The sequence below is a fragment of the Caenorhabditis remanei genome, chromosome V, assembly GCF_010183535.1.
Source record: "Caenorhabditis remanei strain PX506 chromosome V, whole genome shotgun sequence".
In the NCBI taxonomy this organism is placed as follows: domain Eukaryota; kingdom Metazoa; phylum Nematoda; class Chromadorea; order Rhabditida; family Rhabditidae; genus Caenorhabditis; species Caenorhabditis remanei.
The window spans coordinates 8,230,447-8,251,477 of record NC_071332.1 but is presented as its reverse complement, the minus strand read 5'-3'; the positions used below and the strand labels follow the sequence as shown (position 1 = coordinate 8,251,477).

Here is a 21,031-nt window from a genome sequence, read left to right as displayed (position 1 = left end):
ATTGGAATGAAACTGATGAAACTGTGTAGGATTCCTACAGAATGAATCGTTTATAAACTGCTTTATAAGGATACTCAGACCGCTAGTTCACAAGATACAGTGGAAAAGTTTTACGAAACAATGTGTTCATTATCTTCAGAACTATAAATCACCGACCCTTGTAAATATCGCCGCGTGTGCACTGTCAAGGACATTGACACCTAGTTGAAAAAACCACCTTCGAATTTGAAATTTTCTAGGCGCGTGAAAAATATGTTGAAAACAAAACAGTTAGGCAACGACATGGAAAGAACAAGAAGATCGATTCGTGATGTAATTAGGTGTGTTTTGAAAATGAGAAGAGCGAGTCTATGGTGAAATAGGCCTAAGCTTGACACCAATTGACAGAAATTTGTTGAAATGACTATACGTTGTTAGACTGAGAAGTTTGAAAAACGAAAACATCAAAAGTAAACATGACTACTCATATTTTCTAATTATCTTTGATGGTTCACACGAACGTTACGCGAATGTGTGATAATTTTAAGATGTCTCACCGTTTCTTCTTCAATAATATTCAATTTTTACTAATTTTCAATAGTAAATTCGTTTTAAAAACTTGAAAACTGCAAAAAATGTGGGAAAATATTATTTAAAAAACGCGGACTTCGCGAAAAGTTCACTCTTTGCGTGATGGTGTTTGCGGACTTCCGCGCGGGAATTTAAATTGGAATTTTATCCCCTTATATTCTGTTGCAGACAGTAATACGCGTATTATAATACAGTATTGACTGAAAATTCTGAAATATGAACTATTTATGTACAGGACAAGAAGAATAGGTTACAATTTATTTCGTTTGATTGTGTATGAATGATTCGAATGAGAAACCGAATGACCCGAAAAATATAAATCACATTTGCAAACAAGAAAGCCAAAAAAATGGAGAGTTCACAACAATTCGAGGAAATACGAATAGAGTTAGCCAGGGAGAGGGGCGCAAGGGACAACACATAAAAATGGACTCTCCGGGCGCCACGACTCTATGAATTAGCGGCTTTTATGATTGGTCTGCAGCAGTGAGCCAGCCATCTGCCTTCGACACACTTCGATCCGATCGGACAGAATCTGAATGTGATGTATAGAATGTTTGGAAGGATTCAAGAAAGTGGATTGGAGAGTTTTGAATGGTCCACACACCCACTAAGAGGGATTAGCCTTCTGAAGGAAGGAAGAAATACTCACTTGTGACCACAATGTCTTCCCAAGAGTTCTTGCTCTCCATACCAAACTGTCTCTGTAACAACTTCATGGTTCGGAATGGTACATACTGGATGGTTTTCTTGTCGCCATGCTTCTGAAATTATTCAAATTTTTGATATTTAATTCACAAAATCCTATCAAACCTTGAATGAGTTCATCACAACATAATCCAAGTCCAAATGCCATTGTTATGCATTTCGAACCTCTTGGACAAGTCTTATTTCTATTTGAGCAGCTGCCCAAAGCCTTGGAGCCACCGCCACAAATTCCTTTATCTGCTGTCAAGAATTAAAGAAAATTATGGAAACCAGAATCATGTCGGGTCAAACCTGCTCTACATCTTAAATTGCACATATCTGAATCATCGAATCGATTGAAATTTCCACCGCAACCTTCGTAGAGAAATGGAAGGCACATTTCGAGTTTTTTGTCGAAATAATACTGAAATTTGATTCATCAAATATTTGGAGAATTCAATGTCTACTACCTTTTTTGATTTCAGATTCTTGCCACATCTCGAGTGACCTCGACTCGGTGGTTCTTGACAGCTCTCATTCAAATCCACTAAAAATGAAAAGATCAAAAAAAGAAGCAGCGGAGTCCACATCGTAAGATCAACAGCAAATATCTCGGAATAAAACAGAAAAGAGAGTGGAAGAGGTACAATATATGTGTAGTGGTTGTTCGTGCCTCGATGCGTCGCCCAGATAATAATTCGATAATTGGGCAGATGAGTGAGGACGTCGGGAGGAGGAAGATGACATGGAATCTGCTGCAGTGACGTGCCCTTTTTCTAGTCCGTACCTCTTCTTCTTCTTCGACATTTCTTCGTTTTTCAGTTGACTCCACCCATCCGCCACCACGTTAATTATTACACATATACTCTTGGAGGGAACCGATCGAACATCGAGAGAATGTTCCGTGTTACTGCCAAGTTGTCTTTGTGTTTCTTCGCCTAATTTGTTTAGAAATTAGGTAAAAAATAGAAGGAAGCTTATTGTGAAAACTCAAAATTGAAATTAACATGATATGACAGATAGTCAGAAGATTCATTCAGATGAGATATGAGGTAGGAAGAGAAATCATAAATCTACAAACAGTTTATACGCGGAAGGGTTTATAATCTTCTCTTGTTATCAATCAGTTCCGTCTTTGAACATTAAGAGAACGAACGTTCTAATGAGAGTGAAAGATTAGGGATCCAAAGAACAAACAAATCATCACAGACGATGAAACAATTATTCTCGAATGTTTCAACTCAATATTACTTCCATCTCAAACTAATTATTTATTATCGGTGCCACACTTGTGACTGCACTCTGTTTCTGGAATCATTAATCTCTGGAATTTCTTTCTATTCACAGTTACAAACCTTTGGTGCACAACTACAGCACAGAATCAGCTTTGCTGTTTGTCGATATTGACTTGACATATAAAAACAGATGAACATGTGTGTAGAAGTGTTCACAGTAAGACAAAAAGAGAATAAGAATGTGAAGATGTTGAGGACTTCTCTGGACATCATTGAATTAATGCTGATTCAGAATATGCTTCTTTCACTCACGTAATTGCAGATGATGGGTAGAAAAATAACTTGAGAAATATGACGATTCCCAATGGAAAATCAGCGATAAAGAATGTGATTGTCAGATATAAAACTAGCTTCGTTTTTCTCCCCGATGAGTTTTCGGAATGTCCGGAATTCAACATCTTTGCTCTACTTTTTTCCGTTTTTAGAAGTTCTGTCACTAATAGAAAAGTGAATATTGGAAATAATATACAGGGAATCAGCTGAAAAATCAAGATTAGAAAAAACATCAAGCGGAAGATACCTTAGATATAATGGACTCTAGGAAGTTATACAATCGAAATACAAAATAATCATTTGCAATGAATAGATCAGAGTAATTTGAAGAATATTGAATCATTGGGCTATTAGTTTTAGCACAAACTTCTGGAACTGGATTTAGAACTAAATTGTATTTCAGCCAACCGAGAATAGATATAGGAAGACAAATTGGAAGAATACAAAGGATACAGTAACCGAGGGATTTTGGCTGTGAAAGTTGACCGATTTTGGGATCGAGGGGATTCCTCACAACCAGAGTTCGAATCACAGCAATTGAGAGACTGAGCCAAATTGAGAATCTTCTAGATGTGAATTGAATTGAATCAAATATTGATTTGATTAGCAAGACTGGATAGGAATTCATTGTTGAGCACGGTTGAAAACTGTCCTGAATTGCCACGACTTCTAACTGAATCGGAAATAAAAGAAAACAGATATCTGAAATTGCAACAGCTGCCAATATCAAATTAATAGAAGAGTTTCTCATTGACTTTTGAGTTAAAATTATGACATGAAATAGATTGATCAGAAGACATACGAGAGAAATATAAGGAGCAAATTCCATAATACTCATCACAAAATTTCTGAATTTACCTTAAAAATAATTATTTGTGATTGAAGAAAAGCTTGAAAGAAGAAGAACTCTTACATAAATTTGTAGCAGTAGAGGCCTCATACTCTTTGAAAAAGACGAATGGACATTTGTCCATGTCTGCTAATAAAACGGTAAGCATCGCGTGAATGAAAGAAATATTTATATAAACGTTTATTCGTTATAAGTCTTGTTTGGAGAATCAGATTGTTTTCTGGTTATTTCTTACTGGGAGGTGTTATATAATCAAGACTTGACAATTTCCCAACTTGATAAATTTTGGCGGATATTTTCGTTTCTGACTGGATAACATACAATTAGGTCGCATGATTTCGTATGTATTTTCATATTTCAGACTCTCAAGGTACTGAGTCCCAGATTCAGATTCGAAACTCATCAATCTCAATTGATAGCTGGTGAAACACTGATTACGCTCATCTTCTTGTTCTGAAAATATGTGAACTCTGATGACTCTTACAGTTGGTTTTTTTGAGTGTAACGATATTAGGAAGACATAAGAAGACAGATAAACATGTGAGCTGAAGTCTATCTAGAGAGTGTCTTCCAGCAAATACGTCTGGCTCCAGTCATTTCTGTCTTTTGTTTATCAAAGTGGTGGTAATACAGGGAGACGTATTTAATTGTGAGGAGCATATATTGTTAGCATCGATATATTCATTGCAGTTGGAAGAGAAAGTATGAAAAAGGAAGGGAAGAGAAAAGAAGAGAAGTATAAATATATTACAGGAGGTAGGAGGTAGAGATATGAAAATAAGGGCAAACACTCTTTGACTTTCGTGAAATCGAAAAGACATAGGAGTCAAAGAGAGAGTGGAGTCAAAGAGTAAAAGAGCAAGTGAAGAAGAGTGATTAACACGATGATGATTTTCATCCGGCCATCTTTCCATCGAAACTTTCTTTCTGGCTCAAAAAGTAATTAGATAGAAAGATTGCAGGATCTTCTTCCGTTTTTTGTTTTAGCAGTTCTTCGATTGCTGGTTGGATGTAAGATTTAGCACAATGACTACTTTTGTGAGGTTTTCGGTTCGAATTGTCCCAATCGGAACAGCTAGATAATTTCGGATCCTCCATTAACATAAATTCGGATAAGAACGTCATTGGATCATCAGGACGTTGGACATTCAATTCTCTGACACTATTCAAAGCCCTCATCATTGCTTCACGAACTTTCTTCTTTTCTTCAGGAGTTTCACCGAATTCGGAGTGAGTTTGACGAATAGTTTGTGAAATGTCATTTGTATTAGACTGAAATCAATTTCTTAATTATGAGCTGTCACATTTTCAAAACTTACGTTCGTGGAAGTGGTGGCAGATGGATTTCCCGAGTTTTTCTCCACTTCTAAGCTGAAACGATATCAACTTAATTTTAAAAAAGCAGGGGAATTTCAGAAATTCTATATAATAATAAAGAAACAACTTTATTCTAAAAAAGAGCATGTGAAAATTTTTCGTTCATAGACTTTATCGAACACAGAAGAACATATTCTCCTCGTGTAAACACTCTGACGTAGTTCTGCGTACCCTTACCCACAAAGCCTCAAACTCTTTTAAAAAATTATCGGAAAAAATCGGATTTAGATGGAGGGAGGAATTGGGGGACATTAGTAGTAATCGCATTCCAAATTGGAATGGTGGAAGCAAAAAAATCGGGGATAGAAGGACGGCAGGAAATTAACGTCATGGGACGAAGGGGGGATTGGGAGATTTTCGACGGGGGGATTGGGAGATTTTCGCTGATCCTCATATTCTGAAAATATGTGAATTCTGATGACTCTCACAATTGGTTTTTTTGAGTTTAACAATATTGGGAAGACAGAAGAAACAGATAAGCACGCGAGTTGAAGCGTATCCAGAGAGTGTCTTCCTGCTAATACGTCTGGCTCCAGTCATTTCTGTCTTTTGTTTAGCAAAGTGATGGTAATACAGGAAGACGTTTTTAATTGTGAGGCACATATATTGTTAGCATCGATATATTCATTGCAGTTGGAAGAGAAATATGAGAAAAGAAGGGAAGAGAGATGAAAATCAGAGAAGTATAAATGAATTTCAGAATGAAGGAGGTAGAGAAATGGACCTTTTTAACACAGTCTGTATGAAAAAGAGAAAATAAGGGCAAACACTCCTTGACTACACCACTCTTTGACTTCCGTGAAGTCGAAAAGACATAGGAGTTAAGGAGAAAGTGGAGTCAAAGAGTCAAAGAACAAGTGAAAAAGAGTTTTTAACACGATGATGATTTTTGTTCAGCCATCTTCTTTTCGAAACTTTCTTTCTGGCTCAAAAAGTAATTAGAGAGAAATATTGCAGGATCTTCTTCCGTTTCTTTTTTCAGCAGCTCCTCGATTCCTTTTTTGATGTACGAGGAAGCATAATAACTACTCTTGTGAAGTTTTTGGTTCAAATTGTTCGAATTGGAATAGGGAGATAATTTCGGATCCTCCATTAACATAAATTCAGATAAGAACGTCATCGGATCATCAGGACGTTGGACACCCAGTTCTCTGATACAATTCAAAGCTTTCATCATTGCTTCACGAACTTTCTTCCCTTCTTCAGGAGTTTTACCGAAGTCGGATTGAGTTTGACGAACAGTTTTTGAAACGTCATTTTTATTTGATAATGATTTTTGTTCAGCCATCTTCTTTTCGAAACTTTCTTTCTGGCTCAAAAAGTAATTAGAGAGAAATATTGCAGGATCTTCTTCCGTTTCTTTTTTCAGCAGTTCCTCGATTCCTTTTTTGATGTACGAGGAAGCATAATAACTACTCTTGTGAAGTTTTTGGTTCAAATTGTTCGAATTGAAATAGGGAGATAATTTCGGATCCTCCATTAACATAAATTCAGATAAGAACGTCATCGGATCATCAGGACGTTGGACACCCAGTTCTCTGATACAATTCAAAGCTTTCATCATTGCTTCACGAACTTTCTTCCCTTCTTCAGGAGTTTTACCGAAGTCGGATTGAGTTTGACGAATAGTTTGTGAAATGTCATTTGTATTAGACTGAAATCAATTTCTTAATTATGAGCTGTCACATTTTCAAAACTTACGTTCGTGGAAGTGGTGGCAGATGGATTTCCCGAGTTTTTCTCCATTTCTAGGCTGAAACTATATTGACTTATTTTTGAAAAAGCAGGTGGAGTTTCAGAAGTTCTATATAATAAAAAAGAAACAACTTTTTTCTAAAAAAGAGCATGTGGAAACTTTTTCGTTCACAGACTCTATCGATCACAGAAGAACAGATTCTCCTCGTGTAAACACTCTGACGTAGTTCTGCGTACCCTTACCCACAAAGCCTCAAACTCATTGAAAACGGCGGATGGGCATTTGTCCACGTCTGCTAATAAAACGGTTAGCATCACGTGAATGAAAGAAATATTTAATCAACGTTTATTCGTTATAACGCTTGTTTGGAGAATCAGATTTTTTTCTGGTTATTTCTTACTGGGAGGTGTTATATAATCAAGACTTGACAATTTCCCAACTTGATAAATTTTGGCGGATATTTCCGTTTCTGACTGGATAACATACAATTAGGCCGCATGATTTCGTATGTATTTTCATATTTCAGACTCTCAAGGTACTGAGTCCCAGATTCAGATTCGAAACTCAGCAATCTCATTTGATAGTTGGCAAAACACTGATTACGCTCATCTTCTTATTCTGCAAATATCTGATTTCTGATAATTCTTACAATTAGTTGTGTGAGTTTAGACTAACTTCGAATTGGAATTGGAATTACAGAAAAAAAATGGATTTGAATGTTTGACAATATTGGGAAGACATAAGAAAACAGATAAGCATGTGAGTTGAATTGTATCCAGACAGGAACAGAGAGAACAGGTATGAGAAACAGTTCAAAATTTCCTAAAAGTTCAGAAATAGTGTTCTAAACAGGTGTGGTCGAGAAAATTTTTTCGGGAAAATCGGGAACGAAAAAATTTCTCGAAACTTTTTTTCGAGAAATCGAGTACCCGAAATTTTTCCCGATTTTTTTTCGAGACATCGAGTACGTAAATTTCAGTGATGACTAGAAAATTTTTTTTCTAAAATTTGTCTTTTTCCAAATTAACTTCCTACTTCCGAGTTCGGAACCCAACTTCCGACTTCCTCCTTCCTTCTTCCTTTTTCAAAAATTCACTTCCCTCTTCCCTCTTCCGACTTCCCTTTCGAAATTTTAACTTTCTTCTTCCCTCTTCCGACTTCCCTTTTCAAAAAGTTACTTCCGACTTCCTTTTTCGAAAATTTTACTTCCGCACAGCTCTGGTGGCCACTTTCCTCCATAACGCGTTAATTGCTTCTTCCTCGCTTTTATTTCAGATTTTCATCTGGAAATATATTTAAAAATTGAAGTTCATTGATTAAACCTTATTTATATCATTGTTCATCTCAAAATCGCGTAAAATTACCTAAATTGTGATGCAAATAGTATGTTCATAAAAATTCTCTTTTTTTTTTCATATTCCCAACTTGATTAAATTGTTTCATTATACTTTTTTCAGATAATGACCGACACAATTTTCGGACTCAACAAGTCGAATGTTGTCTTAGCAGCCGGAGTTGCCGGTGCTGCATTCCTCGGATATTGCATCTACTGCAATCACAAGCGAATCAATGCTCTGGAGTACAAGGATAAGATTCGGCAAAGTGAGTGCACAACTTTTCGGTTTTTTTGAACTAAATTATAATGTTTATTATTTCAGAGAGACGCACTCAAGCTGGAGCCGGAGGAATGGAATCTCAAAAGCAGCAATCCTTCGTGCAGGAAGTTCAACTCGGGCAACAGTTAATGGTTGCTGGAAATGTTGAAGAGGGAGCCGTTCACATTGCCAACGCGGTCATGCTCTGCGGAGAATCCCAGCATTTTTTGTCAATCTTCAAACAAACACTGTCGGAAGAAAAATACCGCGCTGTTGTCCAACAGTTGTCGTCAGCCCGTGAAGTGAGCATTTAATTTTTAATCAATATGATTTTTAGCTCATAAATAATTGGAGAAGCTTCCTTTCCATTTGTCAAATCACCAATTCAGTAATATAGATATATGAGAAACTCTGGAACAGTTTCCCAAATTTTTTTTAGAAACTGGATAATGATCAGTAATAGTTCAAAGAGACGGACCACCAGCACAAATTCAAGAGCTCATCGATGACACCGACGACTTGGAATAATTATTGAATGTTTCCAACATATTATTTTTTCTTAACTCTTTTTGTTTTTCCCCAAAACTGTTTAGTTTAGACATCCCACTCCTCACGGATCCTCATTTGTCTGTTGCTCTTATCCCTTTCCTTTCGAGTCCCAGATTCAGATTCGAAACTCAGCAATCTCATTTGATAATTGGCACTACAAATAATTGTTTGAGTTTAGATTACCTTTGCTTTAGAAATGGAACTACAGAAAAAAGTGGATTTGAATGTTTGACGATATTGGGAAGACATAAGAAAACAGATAAGCATGTGAGTTGAAGTGTATCCAGACAGGAACAGAGAGACAATTCCATATACCCTAATAAAATAATAGATATCAAAAATAGAATTGATCTTTTGTTAATCGAATTTTAACAAAAATTATAATCATGTAGTTCCTAGTTCAGATTTTCTGCCTCGATGAGCACTTCTAATGAGATTTTTCCTTAGTTCCCCTCTCCGATTTCTCATTTCGCTTCGAGGTCGTCGTCTCGATTTGCCAGGTGCGGGGACGTCAAGACACCCTGTCATTTACCCGGAGCTTTTTCTTCTCTGTTTTTTCGTCTCGGAGAAGAAGAAGACAAAAAGGAGGAGTTCGGGGTTTGTCGTGGCCATGGATTTTGATGACTGATGATGAGTGAAAGAAGTTCTCCGAGCCAGTTGAAGAATTTGAATTCCCACGAATTTTATCAAGAAAGATAAGTCATTTCGAAAAATGGAAAGCTAAATGTCCGTCACGCTAAAATAACTTTTACACCTTTTCTCTCTGATTTGTATCCATCACTCAACCAATTCATCCATCATATGTTTTGTTCACAAATCGGTGATCTCGGCGGTCGCGGAGACCCTTCTAACGTCGGTCGACTCTTCTAAGAGAGCACTAATAAAAAAATAAAAGAGAATCATCCAGGACGAAGAGCAGACAATTTTCAACATTTTCATCATCATCATTGTGCCTCTTGCGGTCTCCGGGGCGTTTTTTTTCTACCCCATCACTGTCCTGAATTGCCACGACTTCTAACTGAATCGGAAATGAAAGAAAAAAGATATCTGAAATTGCAACCGCTGCCAATATCAAATTAATAGAAGAGTTTCTCATTGACTTTTGAGTTAAAACTATGACATGAAATAGATTGATCAGAAGACATACGAGAGAAATATAAGGAGCAAATGCCATAATATTCATCACAACATTTCTGAATTTACCTTAAAAATTACTATTCGTGATTGAAGAAATGCGTGAGAGAGGAAGACCCTTACATAAATTTGTAGCAGGAGAGGCTTCATACTCTTTGAAAAAGACGAATGGACATTTGTCCATGTCTGTTAATAAAACGGCGAGCATCGCGTGAAAGAAATATTTAATCAACGTTTATTCGTTATAACGCTTGTTTGGAGAATCGGATTGTTTTCTGGTTATTTCTTACTGGGAGTTGCTATATAATCAAGACTAGACACTTTCACAACTTGACAATTTTTGGCGATATAGGATATTTCCGCTTCTGACTGGATAACATACAATTAGGTCGCATGATTTCGTATGTATTTTCATATGTCATATTCTCAAGGTACTGAGTCCCAGATTCAGATTCGACACTCAGCAATCTCAATTGATAGCTTGTGAAACACTGATTACGCTCATCTTCTTGTTCTGAAAATACCTGATGGTTCCTACAAATAATTGTTTGAGTTTAGATTACCTTTGCTTTAGAAATGGAACTACAGAAAAAAGTGGATTTGAATGTTTGACGATATTGGGAAGACATAAGAAAACAGATAAGCATGTGAGTTGAAGTGTATCCAGACAGGAACAGAGAGAACATGTATGAGAAACAGTTTAGAAATTTTCTGAAAGTTTGGAAATAGTGTTCTAAAACAGAGAATGTTGACTTACACGACAACTGCGTCGGGGTCATAAAATAATTTCCAGAATCTCACGATACCCAATGGAAACTCAGCAATGAAAAATGTTAGTGTTAAGCATAGCGGAATGTTAGTGTTAAGCAGAGCGGCGCAGACTATTATTAGATCTTTCTTTAATGTATAAACTCCTTGTCTCCAAAGAAATAATTATTCCGAACATTTCTTTTGTAAAATTTTCTAATGTATCTAATTTACGTCGGCATAATTTCCATATACGCTCTCTTCTGTCAAATTCCTCTAAAATAGGTTCCCAATTTCTCATTAACAGAACTTTGCGTTGTTGGAATGCCCTCCCTTCTCACTTTTTCCCCCAACGTCCCTCATCTATTGTTTTCAAATCCCATATTGCATCATATAACTTTGACAATTTTCTGATTCTCAACAATTTTAACTTTTAATGTTTCGTATTTTTACTTCGTATATATATTTTTACCTTGATATGTATAAGCGGCCTTTGGTCCTTCAATCAATAAATATTATTATTAAAAAAAAAAAATATATATATATTAGAGATATCATATCAGTGAACGAAGTGACGGCCATAATTAGGTTGATTGATGAGTTTCTCATAGGCTTCTGAACCAAGATGAACAAGTGAATTCCGTTTATCAATAAGGAGAAAAGAGCAATATATGGTTCGAATTCCAAAAAGTTGATGATAAAATTTCTGAAAACGGAGTGGTATACTCAGGTTTAGAAAATGCTTGACTCACGAAAAATAGTAATAATAAACACAAGATAACGATGGGGGAGAGTCTTTATAGTTAGACTCATCGAAGAAATAATAGGGACAAGTCTTCATTTCGGATCTACGCTTTTTTATTCTTTCAGACTGATTTCTAGGAGACCGGAAGTGAACATTTGGTTTATTTAATAGAGACTTATCAGATCATAATAATCAGCTCTGATGCTGAAAATCGTTCGTTTTTCTTGTTTTTTCTTCCATTTTTCAGAATATTTGCTACTGCAAATGTGATTTTTGAGAGAAGTTATTCCAGCTGTTTATTGTTAATTTATCAGAAGAGTATATGAGATTTAATGTTACAAGTAAGAAAAATTATGAGATTCCTTAAGGACTATCATGCGACTGCTGCAATAACTTGTCGACGTGGCTGAGTTCTTGACGAACTACTTTCCATCACAGAACTGACTGGAACAGATGAAGACGGGAAGAAAGCACTTTTTAGGACACTGAATCGGTCATTGAACATAATCATGATAAATCTGAAAAACATATTATCATAAACTAAAGTATTCAGGTGGTTCAATTACCCATCAATAACATGCAAAGTTTGCCAGACAAAAGTGCAACAAATGAACTGCCAAAAGCGATGATCAATCAGTTGACTAAAAGTTAGTGTCTAGATTATGCAATCAGTTTCTTTTTCATCCAAACCTGGCAAAAAATGTGGAAAAGTTATCGATAAAAAATAGAACATCTTGGAGGACAGTTTGAAGGAATAACTTCATATTTTTCTTGATACTTCTGATATTTTCAGAATCATTCCGGTTTTCAGATTTCTGAAAATAACTTCCAATTTCCTGTTAGTTCGTAGTCACCTACCAAATAAAATATTGTAATTTTAATGAATGTGAATAGATTGGCCACCAGAGCTATCCCAAAAAGAATTGCCCCCATATAGACTAGTCCTCCATTATAAGTTGATACTTGTGTGAACATTAAGATGTCCGAAGAAAAAGTAATGTAGGAGGATGAATCTAGAAAAATATCAAATTTCAGATCACCCGTTTTCCACTATCATCTTACTTGTTCTCATCAAGGTTTCAAAGAAAATATTTCGAAATCTATCGGCATAGAGAATGGAATTAACGAAAATTGTAGCATGATATCCGCACAACTTATTGTAATAAATCGGCAAATAGATGGCGATGAGTCGATTCAAAGCTATATAGTTACTTTGAAACTCATTGAATATATAGAAGTTGAGACTGGCACATATGAAAAATGATTCCAACCAAACAGGGAGTATTGAGAAGCCTCTGAATGAGTTTGAAGTCAGAACACTGAGAAATTGATTTGAAATTTACAGTATAGACCCTGGTATGTAGACGAAAACAAACGCCAGAACCAAAACTAGAATATTATTTGTAGCCCTAACAGCACATATAAAATTGAAAGATGTTCTCTGTTGGGTGTCTTTAAAGTAAATGTAGACAACTGCCCCACTCAAAAAGATCCCAAAAACAACATCCTGGAAACAAATCACTAGAAATTCTGAGAAATTCTACGAGTACTCACAACTGTCATCAGGAATGCTGCCACAGAGTTCGGCCACGATCTGAAGTCGGCTGGAGACTCCGAAGAATTCATTTTGCAAACTAACGTGTAAAATAGAATGAGTAGAAGGTTGTCTAAATGTTTTTTATTGACATCACACTATTTTAATTTCAGGTTTCAATACTGAAAACCATGGGATACTGGGTGATTACATGCTGAGAAAGCAACAGATCTTTTGGCATTTCGAAGCGATATGACCAGCAAACAAGGTGAAAACAGTGAGCGGAAAGTTGTTTGTAGTTTCAACTTTTTTAGAGATCTGGAGGATTGGAAAACATGTTGGAGATGACTGGAGTGCCAGGGTTTTTATCGGTGATGCATCCAATAACTTTTGTCGAAATTATAGAAGAGCACGAGAAGTTCTTGTTTACTTGACAAGAGAGAAATAGATTCTGCGATATCCAGAAAAGGATTTCATAATTATTTACTTTAAAAAATACAGTTTATTCGAGTATACAAAACATTCATCATTTCTCTGTGAGTTACTTTGAAATGTTCACCGCTGCTTGACATTTCGAAAGTAGATCGCTCCGTTCTAACCACTGCTGGTTACTTCACTTGTTCCAAACATGAACTTTTTCAGAATATGCATTCTGTCATTGAACATTATCATAATGAATCTGAAAATGTCAGTTGTTCTCTATAGTGCAACTAAAGTACCAACCCATCCATGGTATGAATAGATTGCCAGATGAACGTAGCACAGATGAAAAACCAAAATCTGTGATTGCTGAGTTGTCTGAAAAATATTGTACTATTGCAAACTTGTACTTCTAATTTCAGAATTACCCCATTTGGTAGGTGAAAAGATTATCAACGAAAAACAGTGCATCTTGGAGGATTGTTTGGACAAACAATCTCATGTTCTTCCGCACCATCACCCACTTTTCTTTGTCATTCCGATATTCAGAGTTCTGAAAAATCATTTGATGGTTACTTTTAAAGAACAAGAAAACATTCAGAGTTCAAAAAACAAAACATCTAGAATCACTATAATTACTGTTTGCATTCTTGTTGCACCAAATTCTGAGAATCTTATTTTCTCTTCTTCAGAACACAAAGTGTAAATGTTGATAAATCAAAACACCAACAAAAAACTGGAGTCCAAAATCATACCAAGTAGAAGAGAGTGATTCTGGCAAAAGTAGCAACATTCACAGCCAAAGCTGCCAGAAACATCAGAAAGAATTTCAAAACCATTCCATCTGGAGACACTTCCAAAGAAGTGAAAGTAAGTAATTCTGGAGAGAAACTGATATATTTCTCCTCAGCTGAAATCAGAGATTTTCATAACTAGACGACAGCTGGAGAACTCACTGATTCTCTCAAATGTTTCCAATAAAACATGAACGAATCTTTGAGCAAAGATAGCGAAATTTACAATATAAGTAGCCCAGTTTCCACAAAGTGTGTTGTAATGATTTGAAAAATAAATGGCAATAAAACGATTAACAGATATATAGATACTTTGGAACTCATTAAAAAGATAACAGTTGAGACTGACACAAACCAGAAAAGATTCAACGCTAGCAGGGAGAAGATTGAATCCTCTGAAAAGGGTGCAATAAAGGTGCAATAGGTTGAGCTCAGTCATGTTCCAGTTTTATTTGGAACCTGAGAACTGCATCTGAAACTTACAGAAGTGATTTAGGAATATAAACCAAAATAAATGCAGTTACGAACACAATAATATTGTTTAATGCTCTTATTGTACAAATTATATTAAAAGATGTTTTCTGCTGACTCTCATTCGCAACAATATGGATCAGCCCTGCATTGAAAAAAAATGCCGAGAAAGCAATTCTGAAAAGAGTAGACTCTATTTTCTGAAAGTTTATGTTCTATTTCATACCACAGTCATCATCAACGCCGCCACACAGTTCGGCCATGTTCGATAGTCGAATGGTTGTACTATAATCCTTGCATACGTCCCATTCATCTTCTTGACGACCAAAAATAAATATCAGACGAGGAAACAAGATGTAATCGAATAGTGAAATATAACTTCGAAATCTCTTTTCTTTCAAAGTACCTCCTCTTCTACATCACAACGCCCTGATTATAGGTTGTCTCTGTGAGAGAGTTTCGAGAAAACTCAATTACGAGAACGGGAGTGTTTCAGTGTTGAAGTTGAGAAACCAATAATTTGTAACAGGTAGCAAGAAGAAGTTGTGATTCCATGTTGTTTTGTGACTCCAAAACATGATTTAGTTGAACTTTTCGAGCAAACTCTGAGCAAAAGTTTCAGATTAGTTGGCGCACTTCATCTAGCAACAGACTAGACTTCGTTTTTTTCTTGGATTGGAACAGTAACTACGCAAGTTGCATTTGTAGTTTTATCTGGGTAGAGTGTGACCTACGAACGATATCAGAGACACGGCGGAACAACAATTTTATCAACGTTTCTAATCAAAAGTTGTCAATCATCTCTCCGCCTTTCCATCTCACCACGTGCCCGCTGGTTATAAAACCTGTCTGATTTTCAAATTCATTTAAACTGATCTTTACTTTCTCGGTATCTGATGTCTACTATTCCCGCTTCCCATCGTGTTCTTATATTCGACGAATACAATGGACCACTCGAAGTTCGCCAGTTTACTGTCCCCGAACCAGAAGATGATGAGCTTCTGGTGAAACTAGAATATTCTGGAATATGTCATTCGGATCTCCATGCTTGGTGTGGTGACTTTGCCTATGCAACAGTTTATCCATTGATCGGAGGGCATGAAGGAGCTGGAAGAGTTGTGAAAATGGGAGCAAAAGTCAAAGATTGGAAATTGGGAGACATGGCGGGTGTAAAGGTATTTCAATTTGATTCAATTGTCTCCTTCTATGTCATATCTACGTCTTGAACTACTTTATAGCTTGTCAATGCCAATTGTTTGAACTGTGAATATTGCAAAACTGGACACGAGCCATTATGCGATCGAATTCAAAATTATGGTTTCGATCGCCACGGGACCTTCCAAGAATATGTTACAATCCGTGATGTGGATACTATCAGAATTCCAGAAGGGATGAGTTTGGCAGCTGCTGCTCCAGTACTTTGTGGTGGAGTAACTGCTTACAAAGCACTGAAAGAAGCAAATGTAAAAGCAGGCCAAATAGTTGTTATCACTGGAGCAGGTGGAGGTCTTGGATCATTTGGTATTCAATATGCCAGGGCAATGGGAATGAGAGTAGTTGCAGTGGATCACTCGAGCAAGAAACAGCATTGTGAGCAACTGGGAGCCGAGTGGTTTGTCGATGGATTCGAGACTCCTGATATTGCCAATCACATCAGAAAAATCACAAATGGAGGGCCACACGGAGTTGTTAGTTTTGCTGCTTCGAAAAAACCAATGGAGCAAGCTCTGGAATATATCAGAAAAAGAGGAACTGTTGTTTTAGTTGGACTTCCAAAAGATTCAAAGGTGAATTCAGTCAATCACTCAACCTTAACACAATCTGAAAATTTCAGATCCTAGTTGATACAACTCCACTTATTTTCAATGCTATAACTATAAAAGGATCTGTAATAGGATCTCGTCTTGATACTGACGAAGCTATGGATTTCGTAGCCCGTGGAGCTGTAAAGGTCCCGTTGGAGTACGTCAAACTAGAAGACGTTCCTAATGTTTACGAGAAGATGAAAGAAGGACAAGTAAATTCTCGTGTCGTGGTTGATTTTTCTTTGTAAATAATGAAGCGATGCTCTTATCAAATTGACTAATTTCCTTGTCTAGTCGATGTTTTTTCAAAACAACTAGTTTCAATTTTGTATTGACCGCAAATCGTAAGAACTTTTTATGCAGAGAAACTGAATTTGAATTATAAAAACATACTTTATTGTATTATTGGAAAAAATAGGAAAAAATAGGAAAAAATAACATAAAAAGAGAATGAAAATAACGAGATTGAAATTTAATAAGTTAGAGAATTAAAAGCAGAGAGAGTATGGAATAAAGGAATAAAGTCCCGAGATCGGAACTATGGACGAATCCAGTAAGAGTATGGAATAAAGGAATAAAGTCCCGAGATCGGAACTATGGACGAATCCAGTAAGAGTATGGAGTAAAGGAATAAAGTCCCGAGATCGGAACTATGGACGAATCCAGTAAGAGTATGGAGTAAAGGAATAAAGTCCCGAGATCGGAACTATGGACGAATCCAGTAAGAGTATGGAGTAAAGGAATAAAGTCCCGAGATCGGAACTATGGACGAATCCAGTAAGAGTATGGAGTAAAGGAATAAAGTCCCGAGATCGGAACTATGGACGAAACCAGTAAGAGTATGGAGTAAAGGAATAAAGTCCCGAGATCGGAACTATGGACGAATCCAGTAAGAGTATGGAAAAAAGGAAAGAAAAAGTGAGCAAATATAAACTTACATCAGGGCGAGCACTATTCAAAAGAAAACCGACGGAAAATCGGAGAAGAATAACTGAAAACTAAAATTGGTCGAAGTGGACTAAAGAAATCCAAAGCTGATGAGTTGGAACCGCTACAAACTGCCACGTAGACGGGAATGGACAAATCAGATTTCACGTCAAGGTCACGTTTTTATTTATGAAGATTAGCTAAGTTTAGTTTTTTTTCCAAAGTACGTGAAATCATTTTTCACGTTTCAGTTTCTTTTTTTTCACTTTATCTTTTTCGTTTTGCACTGACCGAATGGCGGCAGTACCACTAGCCGTTTCTCTTTTTTTTTTTGTTTTCAAACTCTTGTAAAACTATGTGATAGGAAAATGAGTTTGCAGATCTATCTTCATTAACTCAAAATGTTTCGTTTTTCAGTGAGTTTCGTTGAGAAGTTGTGTATTTTTTTCAACAATGGTTTTTGATTGGATTGATGGAGCAGTTACAGTTGCTCCGCTTTGGTTTGATCTGAAAAGTTTTTCAACTCGATTTTATCGGAAGAACCAAGAACTGATTAGTTCAAGCCATACCACCAGTGAAAACAAATCTACTCGAAGTCAGAAGATTGAAAAAGTACGGAAGGCAAAAGATAGAATTAGGTCTCTTTAGAATTGACTGTCTCTCCTACACTTTGTTGTCCAGACAAGTTGATTCCTTATCAAAATCTTTGATCAGAGACTAAAAACAGTGGTTTCCAAGTTTATGTTATATTATCTATCTTCATTATATAGTACATTTATTTCAATCTCTTTTAGTAGGTCAAGATAATAAACCGCGTATTAAAAAGCAAAAGTAGTAGGTGGGTGAAAATCTGTGGATATTTACAATTGAGCAAGAAGTGGTGTGCAAATGAAAATAAAGCTTTCTTATTTTTACAAGGAGAAGTCGACAACGGCTCGAGAAGTGATCTTTCCGTCAATCATCTTTTGGTAGACAGCCGGAACGTCCTCAAGTCTGACGAGTTCCAATGGGACCTTGACGATTCCACGAGTCACGAATTCCATTGCTTCGTCGACATCAAGACGAGATCCGACGATTGATCCTTTGATGGTGATAGCGTTGAAAATGAATGGAGTGGTATCGAAGGTGACCTGAAATCGGATAAATAATTATTAGTTTAAAAACTTGAAGTCTCTTACCTTTGAGTCCTTTGGAAGTCCAACGAAGACAACTGTTCCGCGCTTTCTGACGTATTCAACAGCTTGCTCCATTGGCTTTCTGGCAACGGCGAAGTTGATAACTCCATGTGGTCCTCCTTCAGTGAGTTTTGTGATGTGGGACACAATATCTGGAGTGTCGAAAGCATCGACAAACCACTCGGCTCCAAGATTCTTGCAGTGAGCTTCTTTGCTTGCGTGATCCATTGCGACAACTCTCATTCCCATAGCATTAGCATACTGAATAGCAAGAGATCCAAGACCTCCTCCAGCTCCAGTAAGCACAACAATCTGTCCTGGCTTCACATTTGATTCCTTGAGTGCCTTGTATACGGTAACTCCAGCACAGAGAATCGGAGCAGCGGCAGCGAGATTGGTGTCTTTATTGATCTTGGCAGCGTCGACTCCACGGATAGTGAGGTACTCTTGGAAGGTTCCAGAGCGATCGAATCCGTAGTTTTGGATGTGGTGGCAGAGTGGCTCATGTCCCTTCTTACAGAATTCACAGTTGAGGCAGTTGAAGTTCATGAGCTGAAAATGAATCAGTTGAAAATTCAATTCCTAAATTGGAGGCATAAAATTCTTACCTTGACTCCAGCCTTGTCTCCGAGTTCCCATCCGGTAACATTCTTTCCAACTTGAACAACACTTCCAGCTCCTTCGTGTCCTCCAACCAATGGGCAGACACTCATTCCTTTCAAGTCTCCAAGCCAAACGTGAAGATCGGAGTGGCAGATTCCAGAATATTCGATTTTGACAAGGATCTCATCATCAGCTGGAGTTGGAACTGGAACTTGTCTCACTTCTAGTGGTCCATTCCAGGTATCGAAGACGAGAGCACGTTGGGTGGCTGGGAGTTCAATGGTCATCTTGAGAAGGAAATGTAGAACTGCTTCCGATTTGAGAATCAGAAGCTGTGAGTTTCAGTGATCGGGGACTCTTCTTTTATACTACACGTGTTGTCAACGTTGGAAGGCGGAGCTTCCCCGCAGAATCCCGGGTGCGTGCACTATTTGAACACGTGCTTACTGTGTAAAGGCGCGAAGAACGATCAGTAAAGAGGCCTCTGTTGAAAACACACTATCTCTTTCTTATCAACTCTTTGTATCAGCGGCAAACACGTGTGGATTGGTCAAGAATATAAGATTGAACCCATTGGACTCCAGGTGGAAAACACGTTGCCGTGGTGTGGAGGAGGAGTTCCTGATTAGTGTAATTCGGATGAATAGTGAAATAAAGTGTAGGAATCAATGAGAGAGTCAAGATCTTTGGTTCTGTCATTCTGATGATCAGGCATATTTCTACTTCCAACTCTGTCGTCAACACTTTTTGGTCTCAAATTTTATTGGTAACGAGAATTATTGGGTTCAAAAAGTTTTTATTGGAGTTTAAATCCAGAATAGAACTTACAAAATGTTTTCTGACTTTTGCTTATTTTTCCGTTTTTGATCAGTGTGAATTGGATGTAAACCCAACAGTTTATTTTTTTCTGAGTAGCAAGATTTATCTATTCAGTTAATAAAGTTAATTAATTAACTCTCATCTTGAAGTTACTAGTTGCAACATTTTATGAGAAAATCCCGATTTCGGAGAATCAATAGTCTGTAATTGCAGTTGTTGTCGATTTATGTTCAGAACATTTCTTGTCAAGTACTCCATGATCTACTGAGATGTTAGATAGTGTAAGAATTCTTGGCTTCTACAAAAATCAAACGCTATGGAAGAGATGTAATACGTTGAGAACTGTTACCATTACTGCAGTGAGCATAAGTGAGTTCACTTTTATACTTTCATGTGTAACTTTTACTTAATCTTATCCGTTTTGCATAAACTTTTTTGGCAGATAGCCGAAACATTCAGCAATAAGAAGATAAGTATTTTGAAAAAGTTCCATTTCTAATTTTGTCGACAACCTTTTTTTTTGAATTTTCAGATCCAGATCAGAAAAAACTGATTATCGATTAAAAAAAATGGAACTTTTTCAAAAAACTAATTTTCTTATTGCTGAATATTTCGGCTACCTGTCAAAAAAAGGACATGATTCAGTAGAGTTACACATGAAAACATAAAAGTGTACTCACTTGTGCTCGCTACTGTATATTGTTCTAATCATCAAAAAGATAATAACTGTTTTATAAAAAAGTAACTTCGATTTCTTCCCAGATTGCTTGATGGTTCAAAGCGGCTATCTAGAATAACATTGATTCATTTTAAAGTTCATTCCCGATGCTCCATAAATCAAGTATTTGCTCCAAAAATAAAGTTTTAAATTAGGTTTGCTATCTGAAACAACATCGTCACAACTTGATATCTATCATCTGGAACTGTTCAATGGTCTTCATGTCAATTATTTCTTTTTCGTCCCC

General features: G+C 36.7%; 9 protein-coding genes across 9 annotated transcripts; 3 read left to right on the top strand and 6 right to left on the bottom strand.

Annotated features, from left to right (window-relative positions):
* Positions 1-1,020: 1,020 nt before the first annotated feature.
* On the bottom strand, positions 1,021-1,847 carry GCK72_018137 (uncharacterized protein; the record flags this gene model as incomplete). The annotated part of the gene is made up of 5 exons (XM_003114344.2): positions 1,021-1,105; positions 1,223-1,334; positions 1,384-1,518; positions 1,570-1,681; positions 1,728-1,847. 5 exons carry the CDS (start codon positions 1,845-1,847, stop codon positions 1,021-1,023), a joined length of 564 nt encoding a protein of 187 aa, XP_003114392.2.
* A 2,722-nt stretch (positions 1,848-4,569) lies between these two features.
* On the bottom strand, positions 4,570-6,798 carry GCK72_018136 (uncharacterized protein; the record flags this gene model as incomplete). Its single annotated transcript, XM_053732412.1, has 4 exons — positions 4,570-4,947; positions 4,995-5,046; positions 6,150-6,706; positions 6,754-6,798. 4 exons carry the CDS (start codon positions 6,796-6,798, stop codon positions 4,570-4,572), a joined length of 1,032 nt encoding a protein of 343 aa, XP_053581325.1.
* Positions 6,799-8,208: 1,410 nt separating this feature from the next.
* On the top strand, positions 8,209-8,657 carry GCK72_018135 (uncharacterized protein; the record flags this gene model as incomplete). Its single annotated transcript, XM_053732411.1, has 2 exons — positions 8,209-8,350; positions 8,407-8,657. The coding sequence occupies 2 exons, from the start codon at positions 8,209-8,211 to the stop codon at positions 8,655-8,657; spliced, it is 393 nt and encodes a 130-aa protein (XP_053581324.1).
* A 3,234-nt stretch (positions 8,658-11,891) lies between these two features.
* GCK72_018134 (uncharacterized protein) lies at positions 11,892-12,282 on the bottom strand (the record flags this gene model as incomplete). Its single annotated transcript, XM_053732410.1, has 3 exons — positions 11,892-12,036; positions 12,085-12,159; positions 12,209-12,282. 3 exons carry the CDS (start codon positions 12,280-12,282, stop codon positions 11,892-11,894), a joined length of 294 nt encoding a protein of 97 aa, XP_053581323.1.
* Positions 12,283-12,857: 575 nt separating this feature from the next.
* On the bottom strand, positions 12,858-13,144 carry GCK72_018133 (uncharacterized protein; the record flags this gene model as incomplete). Its single annotated transcript, XM_003114235.2, has 2 exons — positions 12,858-13,025; positions 13,073-13,144. 2 exons carry the CDS (start codon positions 13,142-13,144, stop codon positions 12,858-12,860), a joined length of 240 nt encoding a protein of 79 aa, XP_003114283.2.
* A 502-nt stretch (positions 13,145-13,646) lies between these two features.
* GCK72_018132 (uncharacterized protein) lies at positions 13,647-14,311 on the bottom strand (the record flags this gene model as incomplete). The annotated part of the gene is made up of 4 exons (XM_053732409.1): positions 13,647-13,731; positions 13,776-13,850; positions 13,901-14,025; positions 14,228-14,311. 4 exons carry the CDS (start codon positions 14,309-14,311, stop codon positions 13,647-13,649), a joined length of 369 nt encoding a protein of 122 aa, XP_053581322.1.
* A 1,322-nt stretch (positions 14,312-15,633) lies between these two features.
* GCK72_018131 (uncharacterized protein) lies at positions 15,634-16,790 on the top strand (the record flags this gene model as incomplete). The annotated part of the gene is made up of 3 exons (XM_053732408.1): positions 15,634-15,912; positions 15,976-16,524; positions 16,572-16,790. The coding sequence occupies 3 exons, from the start codon at positions 15,634-15,636 to the stop codon at positions 16,788-16,790; spliced, it is 1,047 nt and encodes a 348-aa protein (XP_053581321.1).
* Positions 16,791-18,380: 1,590 nt separating this feature from the next.
* GCK72_018130 (uncharacterized protein) lies at positions 18,381-19,534 on the bottom strand (the record flags this gene model as incomplete). The annotated part of the gene is made up of 3 exons (XM_003114238.2): positions 18,381-18,599; positions 18,648-19,196; positions 19,253-19,534. 3 exons carry the CDS (start codon positions 19,532-19,534, stop codon positions 18,381-18,383), a joined length of 1,050 nt encoding a protein of 349 aa, XP_003114286.2.
* On the top strand, positions 18,781-19,552 carry GCK72_018129 (uncharacterized protein; the record flags this gene model as incomplete). Its single annotated transcript, XM_053732407.1, has 4 exons — positions 18,781-18,845; positions 18,927-19,085; positions 19,264-19,445; positions 19,488-19,552. 4 exons carry the CDS (start codon positions 18,781-18,783, stop codon positions 19,550-19,552), a joined length of 471 nt encoding a protein of 156 aa, XP_053581320.1.
* Positions 19,553-21,031: the final 1,479 nt, after the last annotated feature.